We start from the raw sequence: 17,096 nt of genomic DNA, 5'->3' as shown, positions 1-17,096 counted from the left end.
CCTAACAAATTTAAAGTCCTTGGAGTGGCTCCAGGGATGGGTTCATGGACCAGAACCCACACGCTCTCGGAGCATGCACACAAGGTCCTTCCAGGCCCTGGCGCACCTGTCAGCTCCAGCCTCCTGGGCTTCTTTTTCTAGGGGATATAAGAAAAGTCTGGGCAAGAACAAAAATGGACCAGAAGTGTTGGGCCAGAGCCTCTCTCTTTATCTCTGGTGCCTTTCTTCTGAGTCATGGGGTTCAGAGGAAGAGGGCCAAGGTCACTGGCTAAGCCTCAGAGGCAGAAACCTTCACCGACAGGCTGGAGGTCCGGCAAGATCTTTCTTCCCACCCTGCGCCATGTGTGGTGGCTCTCGTACCGCCTGAGTCAGATTCTGTGTCACTGCCCTGGGAAGGGGGCCCGGGCCAGAGCTCAGGGGTCAGGGGCTCACAGGAGCCCTCCGAGGGAGAGCACCTTCGTGGTCCCACCTTCCACCATGAGCAGTGACGCCACCCCTGCTCTTGCTCAAGGGCGTCACCCATTCCCGAGTGAGTCAGGGTCACTCACTCGGTGACAGCTGTGGATCGCCTTACATGAGCTAAATCGGGAGTTGGAATGTCACACAGAGCTGCCCCTCATTCCCCACCCCCACGTTAAAATTAATCTCCTCTCTGGGGAGCGAGAGACAAACAGTGCTGCCCATAGAGTGGACAAGAGTCGTCTGGAAAACAAAAGGAGAAATTTCCAGGGACAGAGTCCTTCAGGGACGGAGGACTAGGAAACGCTGCATGTGCCTGGCTGGGGTTCAGAGCAGAGACTAAGGAGAGACAGAGAAGCATCTGCAAACAGCTATCTAAGGACGAGAGAAATTGTTAGAGGAAGGGACGATAGAGAGAGCAGAGCTATTTCAGGACTGAGCAGCAGAAGGGAGCCGAAGAGTCCGCAGATTGTCTGAAGTTAGCGAGGAAGGGTCCAGAGACAGTGAGGGAAGGCCAGGACCAGGGCCAAGGCCAAGGCAGGCACGATCGCCGAGGGGATGAACTTCACAGTGGGTTTCAAGCCGCTGCTGGGGGATGCACACAGCATGGACAACCTGGAGAAGCAGCTCATCTGCCCCATCTGCCTGGAGATGTTCTCCAAACCAGTGGTGATCCTGCCCTGCCAGCACAACCTCTGCCGCAAGTGTGCCAACGATGTCTTCCAGGTGGGCCGGGGCAGGGGCAGAGTGGGGTAAGGCGTGCAGGCTTGGGGGCGACGTCTCATCGGGGCAGCACTGAGGCCCCAGAAGGTGACGGGCGGAGTGCTCTCTGAGGTGGGTGGTGGCTGTCCCAGCGGAAGAGGAGAAGAAGAGCCGGGGGTCCTAGCAGCTCCCAAAGTAAGCATGAGTCAGCAGCCGCTCTGCAGGCTGGCAAGTCTAGCCTGTGCGTGGACAGCCACTGGAATTCTGGGCTCTGCAGAGGAAAGGGGACCCCCGCAGGAACTGGTAAGAGAGTGATTCTACACCAGGCTGTAAGACGGTCTGTGCTAGACTCTGCATTCCAGTTGGGAGTTTGAGATGTTGAGAATGATATGGGAAATCTGGAGAAAATAGCAATGAGATAATGAACATTAAAAAATAAGCCCCATGGAGCTCCTGCTGTGGCGCATTGGGATTGGTGGCATCCTGGGACCGCTGGGATGTGGGTTCGATCTCCGGCCTGGCACAGTGGGTTAAGGATGCTGTGTGGCCTCAACTGCAGCTTAGGTCTAGGTGGCGGCTCAGATCTGATCCCTGGCCCGGGACCTTCATATGTCATGGGGCAGCCAAAAATGAAAAAAAGCAAAAACCTAGGGAAGCTGGTGTCCAGGGAACCCGCGGAGCCGGAACAGAGGCTTCGGCTTCCCAGAACACTGTGCTCATGACTTTGTCAGTGTTCTAACATTGGGAAAGGTCCATGACAGCAGCGAAAGTATTTGTATTTAAGGCAAGACTGAATGCATCCATCTCTGGGGGCAGAGTTAGACTGTGGGCAGCAGCCTGGGAATTCTCCCTAAGTGAAGTTCGCATCATGTCCCTCTCCACAGGGGTCAGATAAGGGGCTGCTGCTTCAAAGGGAATGAGGTCATTTAAGCAGGGAGAAGGCAGAGAAGACATTTTGCTTCCCCAGAATGCAACCAGTTTGGGTTTACGTGTGGTTGTGGAGCAAGGCATAGTTCATCACATTCACAGATAATCATTTGAGCGCCTGGTTTCAAAAATGAAAGCAGCATATATCAGAATGGTTTCGATAAATGGGCTTCCTCTCTTGCCCTGTGCCCCTGGTGTAGGTTCTAGTGATGTATAAAATGGAACGGAGACCCCTAGCCTGGGAACCTCCATATGCCTCAGGTGCACCCCTAAAAAGACAAAAAAAAAAAAAAGGAACAGAGATTAGGGAGAGTGAGGAATAAAGACACACACACACACACACACACACACACACACACGTCTTTGCAAATGAAGTAAATACTCAGAATAAACCCGAGCTGGCTGGTTTAGCAGGCATGGCAGCGGTAAGGAACATCCCGCAGGCTATTCTTCATCTGTATCAGAAATTGTGAGGAAATGCGTTGAACACAATGACTTTTAACTTAACCAAGAAAATGCTTCCCTTTTAAGGTTTTTGTTTGTTTTTTGTTTTTGTCTTTTGTCTTTTTAGGGCCACACCCTCCGCCTATGGAAGTTCCCAGGCTAGGGGTCAAATTGGAGCTACAGCTGCCGGCCTACACCACAGCCACAGCAACACCAGATCTGAGCCACATCTGCAACCTACACCACAGCTCCCGGCAACGCCAGATCCTTAACCCACTGAGCAAGGCCGGGGATCGAACCTGCGTCCTCGTGGATGCTAGTTGGGTTCGTTAACTGCTGAGCCATGATGGGAACTCCCCCTTTTAAGTTCTTTGAGGCAGCGTGTTGGAGGGCAGATAATGGGCCGATGAATTTAGGTCATTCCACAGCTGTAATCCCACAACCCACCCTTTGCCTGCCATCTTCACTGAGCTCTGTGGTGTCTCCTGCCATCTTCCCTTCAGGGCCCATTCCCATCGCCTGGTCCTCTGAGTATCCAAACCTGCCATTATCTGGCTCCAGAGAGCCTCAGAGTTAGTGATTTTCCCTCTCTGGGGGCCTAGACTGCTATGTCTGCTCATCGCAGGCATCGAGTCACATGCAAGAGGCTATGCCTTGCCCACCATCTTGGTTTTTCCCTCGGTCTAAGTAACTCTGAACACCCTTCATGCTGAGATGCTTAGAAGAGTCTGGCAAAAAAAGATTTAGCCATCCCTTCTCGTGAGCTTTTAGTAAAATAGCCTTTCATTAGAGCTGAAAATGGGTGAAAGCAAGGAAGTTTTGAGGCGTTCCCTGGTGGCTCAGCAGGTTAAGGATCCGGCATTGTCATTGCTGTTGCTCAGGTCACTGCTGGGGTGTGGGTTCGATCCCTGGCTAAGGGGACTTCTCCATGCCATGGACATGGCCAGAAAAAAAGTTTTGAAAGTGAAGGTGACGTGTTCTGTTAAAAAGTGGTCACGATGTTAAAGTGCCCAGCACACAGTATCACGGAGCAGAGAGGCCCAGGGACAGGTCCTGTACGCAGAGGCTAGAAGATGCTCAAGCCAGTCCTCTGTATCCAGACCCACTGGATCCCATGAAGCTCTGGATACCAGTCTGGGCCCAGAGAGACCTGGGGATTGTTTGGGTCAAAGCCTGTGCAGCATATTTGGGAGATACCAGGCCTTTGGGTTGGTACTGTGGCTCTGGCCCGATGTGTACCTTTTAAAGAGCAGGGCACCCCTGGGCCCTCCAAGGAGAGAGGAGGCAACAGCTCATTTCCTTGCTGCTTTATTTGGGACGGCCTGGTGGGAGGCTGACCCAGTTCTTCAGCTGCACTTATGTATATACATCTTGGTAGATCTCCCTCTGAAAGATGAGCATATTTAGTTTTTTCACACGTTGCCTCCACATTTTGACAACTCTGGGCATAATCAGATTGTCTGTTTTCTAAGTATGGGGACAGGAATAGGACTTGTGGTTTCTCTATCTTAAAACTACTTAGGAAGAACACCCTCAGAACATTGCCTAGAAAGTTAATAGGACTTGGAAAAGTGATACCAGTATACTACACACACACACACACACACACACACACACACACAGTTTTTTCAAACACTATAGGAATTTTTTATCTTATTTTATTTTTTGCTTTTTAGGGCCGCACCCTCAGCATATGGAAGTTCCCAGGCTAGGGTCGAATCAGAGCTGTAGCCACCGGCCTACACCACAACCACAGCAACATGGGATCCAAGCCACGTCTGTGACCTAAACACTGCTCACGGCAACGCCGGATCCTTAACCCACTGAGAGAAGCCAGGGATCGAACCCGCCACCTCATGGTTCCTAGTCAGATTCATTTCCAACTGCGCCACAAGAACTCCAAACACTATAGGAATTTTTAGCATGAAAAGGGACTTTTGACCTCGGTCTCTCTATAATTCTGTTATCTGGATGGAGGGAGCCATTACCAGCTTTCTTGAATATCCTTCCAGAAATTTTCCATGGTCAGGTGTGTGCGTGTGTATGTATACACATATTTAAACTAAATTCATTGCACCTACCTTTGTTCACTCTCTTGCTTGTTGTCCCATATGCCACACGTTCAGATCGGCCCCCTCCTTTTTAATGGCTGTATAGCGGTCCATCATTACGACTGGGCCACGGTCTATGCAATCAGTCCTCTGAAACCTTTAAACAATGTCCAGGCTTTTGCGGTCCCCAAAACTGCTGTGACGGACAACAAGCAAGAATCTGCAGTGATTGTGCTGTTATAACATCAGATTAACAAAAGAGCCAGGAAGCAAAATATTAAAATATGTCATCAAAAATGCTGAACAGTATTGAGGGCGTGGGAGGGAATCATCCATAATCCCACCTCCCCCAACACAGGTCTTTTCATGTTTGCGTATTACTCTCAAGCCCTTGTCCCCATACATATTTTTACATAGTTGCCACCACAATTTATCTAGTTTTCCTTAGAGCTGTAATCCAGCTTTCTCTTCTCTCTCTGACTTTAAACAGGAAAAAAACATCAAAACACATTAACCCCCTCTAATCTCTTTCTCTTTCCACACACCGCACCCACTCAGCTACCAAGCATTTTGATGAGAGGAAAGCTGTCGGTGTGGGAATCCGACACAAACATCTTTCCATGTGTTTGTGAATTTGTAAACTCTGTGCACTCCTAAACTACTTTAAAACAGCCTTCGGTTTATTTTTACACCTGCCCCCTCTCCACTGTGGGCACTTGTTTATGAGCTGCAGCCTGTCGTAATTTAACAGACAAGCAGAAGGCCTTGCAAGAAGGTTCTTCCGAAACAGCTCTTCTGGAGAGTGTCCATTTAGGGTGAGGTTTACAGAGATGGGAATAGCAAGAGCGAGGCCTCCTCCTCTCATGTGAAAAGCAGCCTGGGAAAGAGATGACCCTTTTACTTCATCCCTAATTCAGTGTTAGGACCTGCTGTCCTCAAGGACAGGACAGCCAGTGAAAATTCTACACGGCCTGCCTCCTTGGTCACTTCCACCTGCCACCGAGGGCGCCAGGATGTCCCCTCTCCAGCCCAACCTTGGGCAGGTCTCCTTTATGAGAAATTGGTTCCTTGAAAATTTGTGGGTGTTCCCGTTGTGGCTCAGCAGGTTAAGAACCCAACATAGTGTCGGTGAGGATGGGGGTTCAATCCCTGGCCTCACTCATTGGGTTAAGGATTCTGCGTTGCCACAAGCTGTGGCGTACGTAGGTCATAGGTGCTGCCATAAAAAGAAAAGAAAAAAGAAAGAAAATTTGTGAATTGGGTCAACTATGTAGCAGGCTTAGGGATTTTACTTACTTTAGGGAAGACACTGGGTTTATTGGGGAGGAAAAATTGTAGGCTGAGACTCAGCATTCCTGGGTTCAGTTGCTTCCTTAATTTGCTATGTGATGTAAATCAGGCTGCCTCACCTCTTCAAGCCTGCTTACACACATGTAGATGAAAGGGATGTTTTAAACTACATACTTGTCCTTCTAGCAATCTGATTTCCCAAAGTCAGGAAATATCACTCTGTGGGAGTTCCCATTGTGGCTCATTGGGTTAGGGACTGGATTAGTATCCATGAGGATGTGGATTCCATCCCTGGCCTCGCTCAGTGGGTTAAGGATCGGGCGTTGCCAAGAGCTGCAGCATAGGTTGCAGATGTGGTTCAGATTTGGCCATTGCTGTGGCTGTGGTGTAGGCCAGCAGCTGCAGCTCTGATTCAACCCTTGGCCTGGGAATTTCCATATGCCAGGGTGTAGCCTTAAAAAAAAACAAAAGACTTCATGGTAAAATCCACCCTTCTAGCTTCCCCCATGACTCCTCTGTCTGTAACCCTATAATCTCTCAGGTCTCTTGAAACTTTTCCCTACCGACCATCTCCTGCTTCCTGTCTAACCCTGTCTTCAAAGGGTATCTTCTTAAACCCCTTCCTCCTTTGAACTAACACAGAGGTTTCCTAAGCAGCGTTTCCTCTGGGTAACGCTTCTGGCACTCTTGCGCCCCTCCTTCATTCACAGCAGGATGGAGCATTGCAGGTTTTAAAAGTAAAGGTTATTTTCCCCAGCCCCAAAGTCCTTGTTCAAAATTTGGAAATTATATTTTAAAAAAGAAGAAGAAGAAGGAAGGAAGGAATCACTCACAATTCTCTCTCTCAATGGAGATTATTGTAAAAATGTTTAATTTTTATGTTATACATTTTATAAAGTAAGTAATGGTCTATATAGAGAAATTTGGGAAAGGAGATGACTGCAAAGAAGAACTTTTAAAATCCTGTAAATCTCCTCACCCACTTCAAAACTGGGAACTTCCTGTGTTTAGAGACTTAGATCTCGCTTTTTTCATGAGTCTCTCCTTGTGCAAAGAACTATTAAAGAGAGTGGCTTAATTCCACTAGAACACACTTAATCTCTCCTGTTAAATAACCAGCCTGTTTCCTATCTGACAAAAAAGCAATTTTATTGTTTATTCTAGTTACAAGAACAATACAGGTGTGTTGTGTAAAATTTAAACCTCACGGATAACACAAATTGCAGGATGTGTAAGCAAATCCATCTAGACACCCGAGGGCTATTTCAGAGGCGATGGGGTTTCAGGAACTGCTGGGATCAGACAGGAAGAGGGCGCTCCAGGGGCAGAGGGCGGGAGGCACGCAGGTGACGAGTGCATCGCAGGAGTCAGAGGGTTAAACGGAGAGGAGGGAGCGTGGCGGGCTGCATGGGGCGAGAGGGTATTCTTCACCTCTCCTTTGTTTGTCGTGCTGCCTTTCCCCTTTTCTTTTTGTGTTATCATGGCTTGCATCTTCTCTGGCCTCTCCTCTGCTCTCCCTCCTCTTTGAATGGGGGTAGTAGCTTTATCTGGTGCAGAGGGTGAATTCTTCACTCAACCCTCTTTACCTTGGCTTTGTTCCACCGTTCTCTTAAATGTAGACTGGCTGGCTGGATGTTGTCATTGCTTCGTCATCTCTGTTTAGCTCTTTGGCTTCTTGGGTGAACAGAGGGGTATGACCTGGATTAGGAGGCAGTTGAGTCTCTCAGTTTGGCTATGTTGCCTCAGATTATTTTTCACACAAAATCCGGTGACTTATCTAACCTGGGCACATGCATAGATCCATGGGAGGAAGTCTCAGACCCCCGAGAGTTGAGCTATTTCTGGTCCTTTTCATAGACAAGCAGGTCATTCTGCTTGCAAGCTGGGCTCTCGTAGTGCTCCATGGCACACAGGGGTTTTGGTTGGATGGGTCATCTCTTGTTTATTTCTGCGCAAAAAACTTCAATCCACAGGAGTTCCTGTCATGGCTCAGTGGTTAACGAGTCCAACTGGGAACCATGAGGTTGTGGGTTCGATCCCGGGCCTTGCTCAGTGGGTTGAGGATCCAGCGTTGCCATGAGCTGTGGTGTAGGTCGCAGATGCAGCTCAGATCCCACGTTGCTGTGGCTCTGGTGTAGGCTGGTGGCTACAGCTCTGATTAGACCCCTAGCCTGGGAACCTCCATATGCCGCGGGAGCGGCCCAAGAAATGGCAAAAAGACAAAAAAAAAAAAAACCCACTTCAATCCACAGTTGCACAGTTGATTTTTGGCTGTTGTGAAAGGTTGATGTTTGGTCCCTCGTGACTCTTTTACTAAAACCTGTTTCACCTGAGACTCAGAGAAATTTTAGCTCTGGATGTTATCCTTCAATTGACTGAAATGTTATTGTATCTGACAATGGAGTGTAATGATTATTAGGATGGGCTCTGGTGTCAGAGTGCCTGAGTTCATATCTTCCTTTTTTTTTTTTTTGTCTTTTTAGGGCTGAACCCTTGGCATATGGAAGTTCCCAGGCTAGGGGTTGAATCAGAGCTACAGCCCCTCCCACACACACCACAACCACAGCAACGCAGGATCTGAGCTGCGTCTGCGACCTACACCACCGCTCACAGCAACACTGGATCCTTAACTCACTGAGCAAAGCCAGGGATCGAACCTGCATCCTCATGGATGCTAGTCAGATTCATTTCGTCTGAGCCACGACAGGAACGCCCTGAGTTCAAATCTTGACACTGCCATCTATTAACTGATGACCATGTGCAAATTTATGTAACTTTTCTGGGCTACAGTTGCTTGTCTTTGAAATGGAGCTAATGATGTAAAGATTAAATGAGTTCATAGAAATAAAAGGACTCAGAGCAAAGCCTGGCGTAAAGTAAGTGCACAGTAGAAGTTAGCCATTGTCATTGTATTTCCTGTGTCCAGGTTAGGGGCCACATGTTCATCACCTCCACCAACTTTACAAGAGGATCTTGAGGGTTAAATTCAATAATATCGGGAAAGCCCAGAGCACAAGGCTTGACACATAAAAGGCACTCAAAACATGTGTTAAGGGGTTCCCATTGTGGCTCAGCAGGTTAAGCCCAATGATCTTCTTTCTTTCTTTTTTTTTTTTTTTTTTTTTGTCTTTTTGCTATTTCTTTGGGCCGTTCTCGCAGCAAATGGAGGTTCCCAGGCTAGGGGTCCAATCGGAGCTGTAGCCACCGGCCTACGCCAGAGCCACAGCAATGCGGGATCCAAGCTGCGTCTGCGACCTACACCACAGCTCACGGCAACGCCGGATCCTTAACCCACTGAGCAGGGGCAGGGACCGAACCCGCAACCTCATGGTTCCTAGTCAGATTCATTAACCACGGCGCCACGACGGGAACTCCCCAATGATCTTTTTTTAAAAAACTTTTTAGGGCCACACCCATGGCATATGAAAGTTCCCAGGCTAGGGGTCCAACTGGAGCTACAGCTGCTGGCCTACGCCACAGCCACAGCAACGTGGGATCTGAGCCATATCTTCGACCAATGTCACAGCTCACAGCAACGCGGGCTGCTTAACCCAGTGAGTAAGGCCAGGGATCGAACCCAGGCCCTCATGGACACCAGATTCGTTTCTGCTGCGCCACAATGGGAATTCCAAAAGCCCAGTGGTTTTACACTTTAATCCAGTGTAATCCAGTGTAAAACCCAGTTTAAACCAATCTGCACAGTTCCAGTTACTGAGAAGAACAAATATGCAACGGCCTTGGGTAATCTCAAACTAATCCATTACAGCTCTATGATGGGCTCAAGTGTTCATTTCTTATGATTCTCAAGAAATCCCCCCAGCATGTGATATTTGTGACCAGTCACTCTCCCCAGGCTAGGCTGCCCGCTTCACAATGGGACCACATTTCCTGCCTCACCTACATCTCTTGCTCCTAAAGGATCAAATAAGACGCTGGACTTGGATGCCCTCTGTATACTATAGGTGCTGCCTGTGGGGTCCACATGCATTGGGGTCCTCCTGGTGTATAGCAAAAGGATGTGGAGAATTTCATGGAGCCCAACTGTGGGAAATACATCTGAATGTACAAGGTCACAGGTGGCTACTCTCCATCACTCTCTAAGTGTGCATCTTCTTCCAGCCAGTTAAGATTAAGTCTGAGGAGTTCCCATCACGGCTCAGCAGAAGTGAATCTGACTAGCATCCATGAGGACGCAGGTTCAATCCCTGGCCTCACTCAGTAAGTTAAGGATCTGTTGTTGCCATGAGCTGTGGTATAGGTCCCACAAGTGGCTTGGATCCTGCGTTGCTGTGGCTGTGGCGTAGGCTGGCAGCTACAGCTCTGATTGGACCCCTAGCCTGGGAACCTCCCTATGCCATGGGTGTGGCCCTAAGAAGACAAAAAAAAAAAAGATTAGGTTGGACTGTGACAGAAAACCAAAAATAACAATGGCTGCAAGAAAGTAAAACTTTTTCTCTCCAGCGAAAGTCTGAGTTGACCGTCCAGGACTGCCTCGTCAGAGCCTCACTCCTTTTATCTCATTGCCATGCTCAACATGTGGCTACCTCACGGCTCAAAATAGCTGTTTCAACCTAGGCTATTGCATCTTCATTCCAGCCAGCAGAAAGGACAAAAGAGGAGCATCAGGGCTTGCCCATCCTAAAAATTGCACGAAACATTTCTATCTATATCCCATTGGCCAAAATGCAGTCACCTGGTCAGACCCAGCTGGAAGGGAGGCTCAGACACATGATCTTTTTCTTTTTGTCTTACTGTCTTTTGTCTTTTTAGGGCTGCACCGGTGCCACATGGCGGTTCCCAAGCTAGAGGTCAAATCAGAGCTGTAGCTACCAACCTACACCACAGCCACAGCCACAGGGGATCCAGGCCACACCTGTGACCTACACCACAGCTCATGGATTCTTAACCCACCAAGCAAGGCCAGGGATGGAACCTGTGTCCTCGTGGATACTAGTCAGATCCTTTTCCGCTGAGCCACAATGTGAACTCTTGGGCACATGACCTTTATTTCGTGTGTCCTGCTAAAAATTCAGGGGCTCTATTATTGAAGAAGAAAACGGCAGGGAACAACAAGCAGTCTTTCCTCTCTGCTGCTCTCCCTGCGGACCAGCCTTCTCTGGTCACAGCGTCTGGCCCCTCACACTGTCCCCTTGCGCAGAAGGACCCAGGTGGCCAGAAGGCCAGCTCTTGGTCCCACTCCACAAGTCTTCTTTCAGTTCCAGAGCTATATAGGGTCTAGTCACCTCAGCACCTCTGCCTCTGATTCCAAGTTCCTTGAGAGAAAATTTGGTTTGTCCTGTGAGGTTGGGGGATCACCTCCTCAATTCTGAGCCACATTCCTAGGACCTGATCGCCGAGGGCTCCCTTTTCGCACGAGACAGAGCAAGTTGTCTAAGTGGTGGCCGAGGGAGGAAGTGGCCCCCACCTCTGGCAAGTCCTGCTCCTGAGCTTCCTCCTGTCACAACACCCAGCCCCCTGGGCGTAGTTTGCTCTTGCTCAGGGCAGGCGTGTGCTTGTTCATACATTATCCCCAGAGACTAGCAATTACCGGGCACCCTCAATCCTTGCGGTAGAACGAATACGCCAAGCTAGTCCTTCATTTTACGGAGGTTGAATGCTTGCCCAGATAAACACGGGGGGCAGTGTCAGGGGAGCACAAGAACCCAGGAGTCGGGATTCCCAGTCCCTGGAGCCATCTCCCTGAATTGCTCGGCTCCATTGCTCTGCACCCCTGCCCAGGGCTGCAGAGACTCTCCCCTCCCCGTGGGAGCCCCGGGCTGGAGATAGCGGCTGTTTCTGACCTCAGCCTCCCTGCTGAGGTCTCCCCACAGCTCCAAGCTGGGCCCCTTGGAGGAGGTCTTGCCCAGACCAGGCCTGGGTCACGCCAGGCTCTTGAGGGACCCTCAGGTGCAGAGGTGGGCACGGTCTCCACGGCCACGTTGGAGGAGCGCCCGGCCACAGGGGAGGGCTGATGCCTCTGTCCGGCCCCTCCTGCATCCCAGCCCCGTGACCTCCCGCCAACCCAGCCTCCTCCCGGTGCCCCATGACTCACTGTGCCTGTTCTCTCACGTCCCCTGCCCCCCCCCCCCAGGCCTCGAACCCTCTGTGGCAGTCCCGGGGCTCCACCACTGTGTCGTCGGGAGGCCGGTTCCGCTGCCCGTCCTGCCGTCACGAGGTTGTCCTGGACCGACACGGCGTCTACGGCCTGCAGCGAAACCTGCTGGTGGAGAACATCATCGACATTTACAAGCAGGAGTCCTCCCGGTGAGCCGCTCAGGGCGCTGGCTGTCTAAAGTGCAGGGCCCCGGGGGCTCCCGTCGGGCACAGTGGAAGCAATCCGACTCGGAACCACGAAGTTGCGGATTTGATCCCTGGCCTCGCTCAGTGGGTCAAGGATCTGGTGTGGCTGTGGCTGTGGCAGTGACCGGCAGCGGTAGCTCTGACTCGACCCCTAGCCTGGGCACTTCCATATGCTGCAGGTGCAGCCGTAAAAAGACAAAAAATAAATAAATAAAAATAAAGTGCAGAGCCTGGGACACAGCCAGGGAAGCTGGGGGAGGGGCTGAGCCTGCCTCCTCAGGTAGTGATGGGTCCTGAGAGAAGGAGGGACTTGCCCCCAGCTTGGCAGCGCCCTGTGTGCCCTCCTGCCCTGTGGGACTCCCCTGCCCCCTGGAGTAGAAACTGCCTTTGGATCGAGGGCTCCTCTGCTCCTTCCGTGAAGAACCCTGTGGCTGCAAAGGCAGAGCAGGGGGTGGCGGCTGGTGGAGGCTGAAGAGAAGGTGCTCGTGGGGCCTTGCATCATTGTCCCCTCAGCCTGGCCCCTGACCTTCCTGCCACTCTGCCCGCTCCCCTCCAGGCCACTGCACACCAAGGCTGAGCAGCACCTCATGTGTGAGGAGCATGAGGACGAGAAGATCAACATCTACTGCCTGACCTGTGAAGTCCCCACCTGCTCCCTCTGCAAGGTCTTCGGTGCCCACAAGGACTGTGAGGTGGCCCCACTGCCCACCATTTACAAACGTCAGAAGGTATCCAGCAGCAGAGGAAGCAGGCCTTGGGGGTGGGGACAAAGGACAGGGTCTCACACTGCAGCCTCTTACTCCACTTAGTTTCAGAGGCAGGCTGATCCATGTGCGACCTTGGGTAAGTCACGGGACCTCTCTGTAGGTCGCGTGACTTAACTTTCCTCACTTGTAAGAAAGAAAAGAAAAGAAAGTTCCTGTGTATAAAATGTTGTATTTTGTTTTGCTTTTTTTTTTGGTTGTGCCCACGGCATGCAGAAGTTCCTGGGCCAGGGATTGAACCCACACCATGGCAGCAACCCAAGCCACAGCAGTGACAACACTGGATCCTTAAATTGCTGAGTCACCAAGGAATTTTTTAAAAATTCTTTATAAAATGGAATTTAAAAATAAGCAATAGTAGACTATGAAAAATGCAGATTTGACAAAGAACCAAGTAGAGCTTTTAGAAATGAAGAAATAATTATTGAAATAAAACCTTCAAAAGATGAATTAAATGACAAATTTCTGTCAGGAAGAGAGGACTGAAAAAATAACCTAGACTACAGCACTTGCAGATGAGAAGGTTGAGAATGAGGTCTAACATATCTAATCAGAGTCACAGAATGAAAGAATAAAGAGAGTGGAGAAAAGGCAACATCAACCTAATGCATAATCATGAAGACTTTTTAAAAAAAATGGTGGTCTAGTGGTCAAGGATTCACAGTTGTCACTGCTGTGGCTCAGGTTCAATCCCTTCTGCATGCTGCATAGCCAAAAAAAAAGCAAACAAAACCATGAAGGACTTGGAGTTCCCATCATGGCGCAGTGGTTAACGAATCCAACTAGGAACCATGAGGTTGCGGGTTCAGTCCCTGGCCTGGCTCAGTGGGTTAAGGATCCGGCGATGTCGTGAGCTGTGGTGTAGGTTGCAGACGCGGCTCGGATCCCATGTTGCTGTGGCTCTGGTGTAGGCCGGTGGCTACAGCTCCGATTGGACCCCTAGCCTGGGAACCTCCATATGCCAAGGGAAGCGGCCCTAGAAAAGGCAAAAACACAAAAAACAAACAAACAAACAAACCCATGAAGGATTTTTCAAAATTTGTGAAAGGCATGGATCTACAGATAAAGCATCTGGCCCAGTGCCTTGTATTTGATGGCTGTTTGGTGAATGTCTCTTTCTTTCTCATTCGGTGATGGAGGACCTCCTGTATTCACCTTGTTCCAGAATTTATCGAGTGTGCTGTCACACTCTTCTTGGATGGTTCCAAACTCTCTAGATCTCTGTATGGGCTGCCCTGAAGATGCCCTGATGGTGGAGTGGAGGGGGCAGTCCTCTTCCAGGCAGCCCTGCCTGGTAGAATGAGAGGGGGGTAGCTCCAAACCAGGTCCTCCAGCTCTAAGTGCTGGCCTGTGTGTGTGGCAGAGTGAACTCAGCGATGGCATCGCAATGCTGGTGGCAGGCAATGACCGTGTGCAAGCAGTGATCACCCAGATGGAGGAGGTGTGCCAGACTATCGAGGTAAGCCTGGGATGTGAGAGAGGGAAAGTTTCCGGGCTCCCGGAGGTGGGTCACAAGTGGTGGGATGTGTTTACCCAGGCTGTTAGGTTTGAATCCCTAGCAGCTCCATCCCTCACTAGCTCTCTGACTTTGGTTCAGTAACTTCTCTGTGTTTGGTTTTGTTTGTTTTTAACTACATGAGATAGCGATGATGAGCATGATATGGTGGCTACCTCAGTGGATCTTTCTGAGAATTAAATGAGACAATCCCAGTAAAAAACAGGGCCAGAGATATAGACATCACTTCTGAAGCTTCTTTAAAATATGGTATTATTTGCTGAAAGAGTAGATCTTAAAAGTTCTCACCACAGGAGAAAAAAATGTTTGTAAACTATGTATTGCACTGGATGTTAACTAGACATACTGTGGTGATCATTTCACAATATATAAACATTGGATCATTATGTCATACACCAGAAGCTAACATGTTAGATGTTAAGTAAACCTCAAGAAAAAAATATGTATATGTATCATTTTATTATTACTGACAAAATCTGGGAATCAACAGCCCTTGGCTGGAGTTCTGGCTCTGCCACTAATTTGGGGTGTAATTGACCCGTCACTCTTCTCCTTGGCTCTCTGTGACTGCCATTAAGTGGGGAGTGGGCCGAGTAGCTGGGTGCTCTCCTAGCTATGCGGTCTCATCTTTGGTCTCATCTTTGCTCCCAATCTTTTAGGACAATAGCCGGAGGCAGAAGCAGTTGCTAAACCAGAGGTTTGAAGCCCTGTGCGCAGTGCTGGAAGAGCGGAAGGGTGAGCTGCTGCAGGCGCTGGCCAGGGTACAGGAGGAGAAGCTGCAGCGGGTCAGGGGCCTCATCCGCCAGTACGGAGACCACCTAGAGGCCTCCTCTAAGCTGGTGGAGTCTGCCATCCAATCCATGGAGGAGCCGCAGATGGCACTCTACCTGCAGGTATGCCCTAGGGGAGGGTGGCAGGCTGCCTAGGGTCTTTTTTTTTTTTTTGTCTTTTTGCCTTTTCTAGGGCCGCTTCCCTTGGCATATGGAGGTCCCCAGGCTAGGGGTCAAATTGGAGCCGTAGCCGCTGGCCTACGCCACAGCAACGAGGGATCTGAGCCGCATCTGCAACCTACATCACAGCTCATGGCAACACGGGATCCTTAACCCACTGAGCAAGGCCAGGGATTGAACCCACAACCGCATGGTTCCTAGTCAGATTCGTTAACCACTGTGCTACAATGGGAACTCCTGCCTAGGGTCTTCAGTGGGGGTCTTGGCACCAAGAGAGCGGGTTCAAGTCTTATCTCTGTCACCTACTTGCCCCAGGGCCTTTAGCAAGTCACCCCTCTGAGTCCATTTTCTTCCTTAACGAGTTGGGACAGGAATCCACCCCTACCCTGTGGGACGGTGGTGGGCTTCAGAAATGGGACTTTGCAGAGGTTGGCACAGTGCTTACTCTCACCCTCTGTTCTTCCTTGCAGCAGGCCAAGGAGCTGATCAATAAGTGAGTAGGTGGAGGGGGAAGGGAAAGGAAGGGGCTGGGTGGGGGTGGGGGCTCCCCTGCCACGGGGAGGGGGTGAGGGTGCTGGGAGTTTCCAGCTGAGCGGCAGCCCCTGCCGCAGGGTCGGGACAATGTCGAAGGTGGAGCTGGCGGGGCGGCCGGAGCCAGGCTATGAGAGCATGGAGCAATTCAGGGTGAGCGTGGAGCACGTGGCCGAAATGCTGAGGACCATCGACTTCCAGCCAGGTGAGGGAGCGAGGATGGGAGGGGGCGTTGGGCCGCTGGGACTGGGCGTCCAGACCCTCCGGGTGGGGGCGCTGTGGGGCAGTATGGCCTGAAAATCAGGGGCTCCACCTCACCCGGCCTTTCGTTCGGCACAGGCGCTCCCGGGGAGGAAGAGGATGAGGAGGTAGCGTTGGACGGGGAAGAGGGCAGCGCGGGGCCAGAGGAAGAGCGGCCGGATGGGCCGGAAGGTGAGTGTGGGCATGGCAGGGCCTGGCTGCTCCGCTCCTGCCCTCTCCTCCGGCCACTGCCCTCTCTGCGGCATCAGGGATCGCGTGTGGCCCCCACGGGACACGCCCCCTAGCGCGCGGGCTGAAGTACAACTTCCTTGCCCACCATTCATTCCTCTGGGGTTTGGAAGGCCAGGTTGGACGGGAAAGTGGAGGAGAGGCTTTCCTGGCTGGGGAAAGGGATTCAGCTGTGTTTCGGAGTTGCCCTGTTCCTTTGGAGCGCCTGCCCATGGAGCTTTCTTTTCCGGGCGCAGGACTGCACTGACCCGCCCCTGTTGGGGAGCCTGACTCTCGGGTGGTGAAGGATCTGAACGGAGACCACCGCGCCACCCAGCTCGGCGCCCCGCCGCGGGGGAGGGGCTCAATAAAGAGCTAATGCGTCCCCACCCGCCGCTCCTTTCACTGCTCACTCTCTCAGCCTCGGAGACGTTCGCATCACCTCCTGCCCTCTCCAAATCTGGGACCATTTGGGGAGCAGAAGTGGAATGAACCCCTATTGGGCATCTCCTTGATATCAGGCACAGATTCGCGAGCCCATTGCCAAGGGAAGAGGGTGGGGTGGGGGGTGCGGCGGTACTGGGGCTTGAGTTCCTAGGAGACTTGGGGACAGTGGGGACCACAGGAACCTGGCTGAAAGCCGTTCTCCCGGAGCCCTCCAGCAGTACCCGGTTCCCTCTCTCCGATCTGGGCA

General features: G+C 51.1%; 1 protein-coding gene across 1 annotated transcript; it reads left to right on the top strand.

Moving 5' to 3' along the window:
* The first annotated feature begins 642 nt into the window (after positions 1–642).
* Positions 643–16,791, top strand: TRIM54 (tripartite motif containing 54). The gene is made up of 9 exons (XM_047782410.1): positions 643–1,185; positions 11,965–12,137; positions 12,730–12,901; positions 14,301–14,396; positions 15,113–15,346; positions 15,874–15,896; positions 16,015–16,139; positions 16,274–16,366; positions 16,660–16,791. The coding sequence occupies exons 1-9, from the start codon at positions 1,018–1,020 to the stop codon at positions 16,668–16,670; spliced, it is 1,095 nt and encodes a 364-aa protein (XP_047638366.1). The 5' UTR covers positions 643–1,017; the 3' UTR covers positions 16,671–16,791.
* Positions 16,792–17,096: the final 305 nt, after the last annotated feature.

This window comes from Phacochoerus africanus, chromosome 5, assembly GCF_016906955.1.
Source record: "Phacochoerus africanus isolate WHEZ1 chromosome 5, ROS_Pafr_v1, whole genome shotgun sequence".
NCBI classification, from domain to species: Eukaryota; Metazoa; Chordata; class Mammalia; order Artiodactyla; family Suidae; genus Phacochoerus; species Phacochoerus africanus.
Note: the sequence above shows the minus strand (reverse complement) of the source record. Positions and strands in the feature narration are given on the sequence as shown.

Excerpts from the sequence above, each read along its gene's own strand:
- TRIM54 (XM_047782410.1), top strand. The coding sequence starts at position 1,018 with ATGAACTTCACAGTGGGTTTCAAGCCGCTGCTGGGGGATGCACACAGC. Across the intron at positions 15,897-16,014 it reads GCCAAGGAGCTGATCAATAA|GGTCGGGACAATGTCGAAGG; the intron begins GTGAGTAGGTGG and ends CCCCTGCCGCAG. Across the intron at positions 16,140-16,273 it reads GACCATCGACTTCCAGCCAG|GCGCTCCCGGGGAGGAAGAG; the intron begins GTGAGGGAGCGA and ends CGTTCGGCACAG.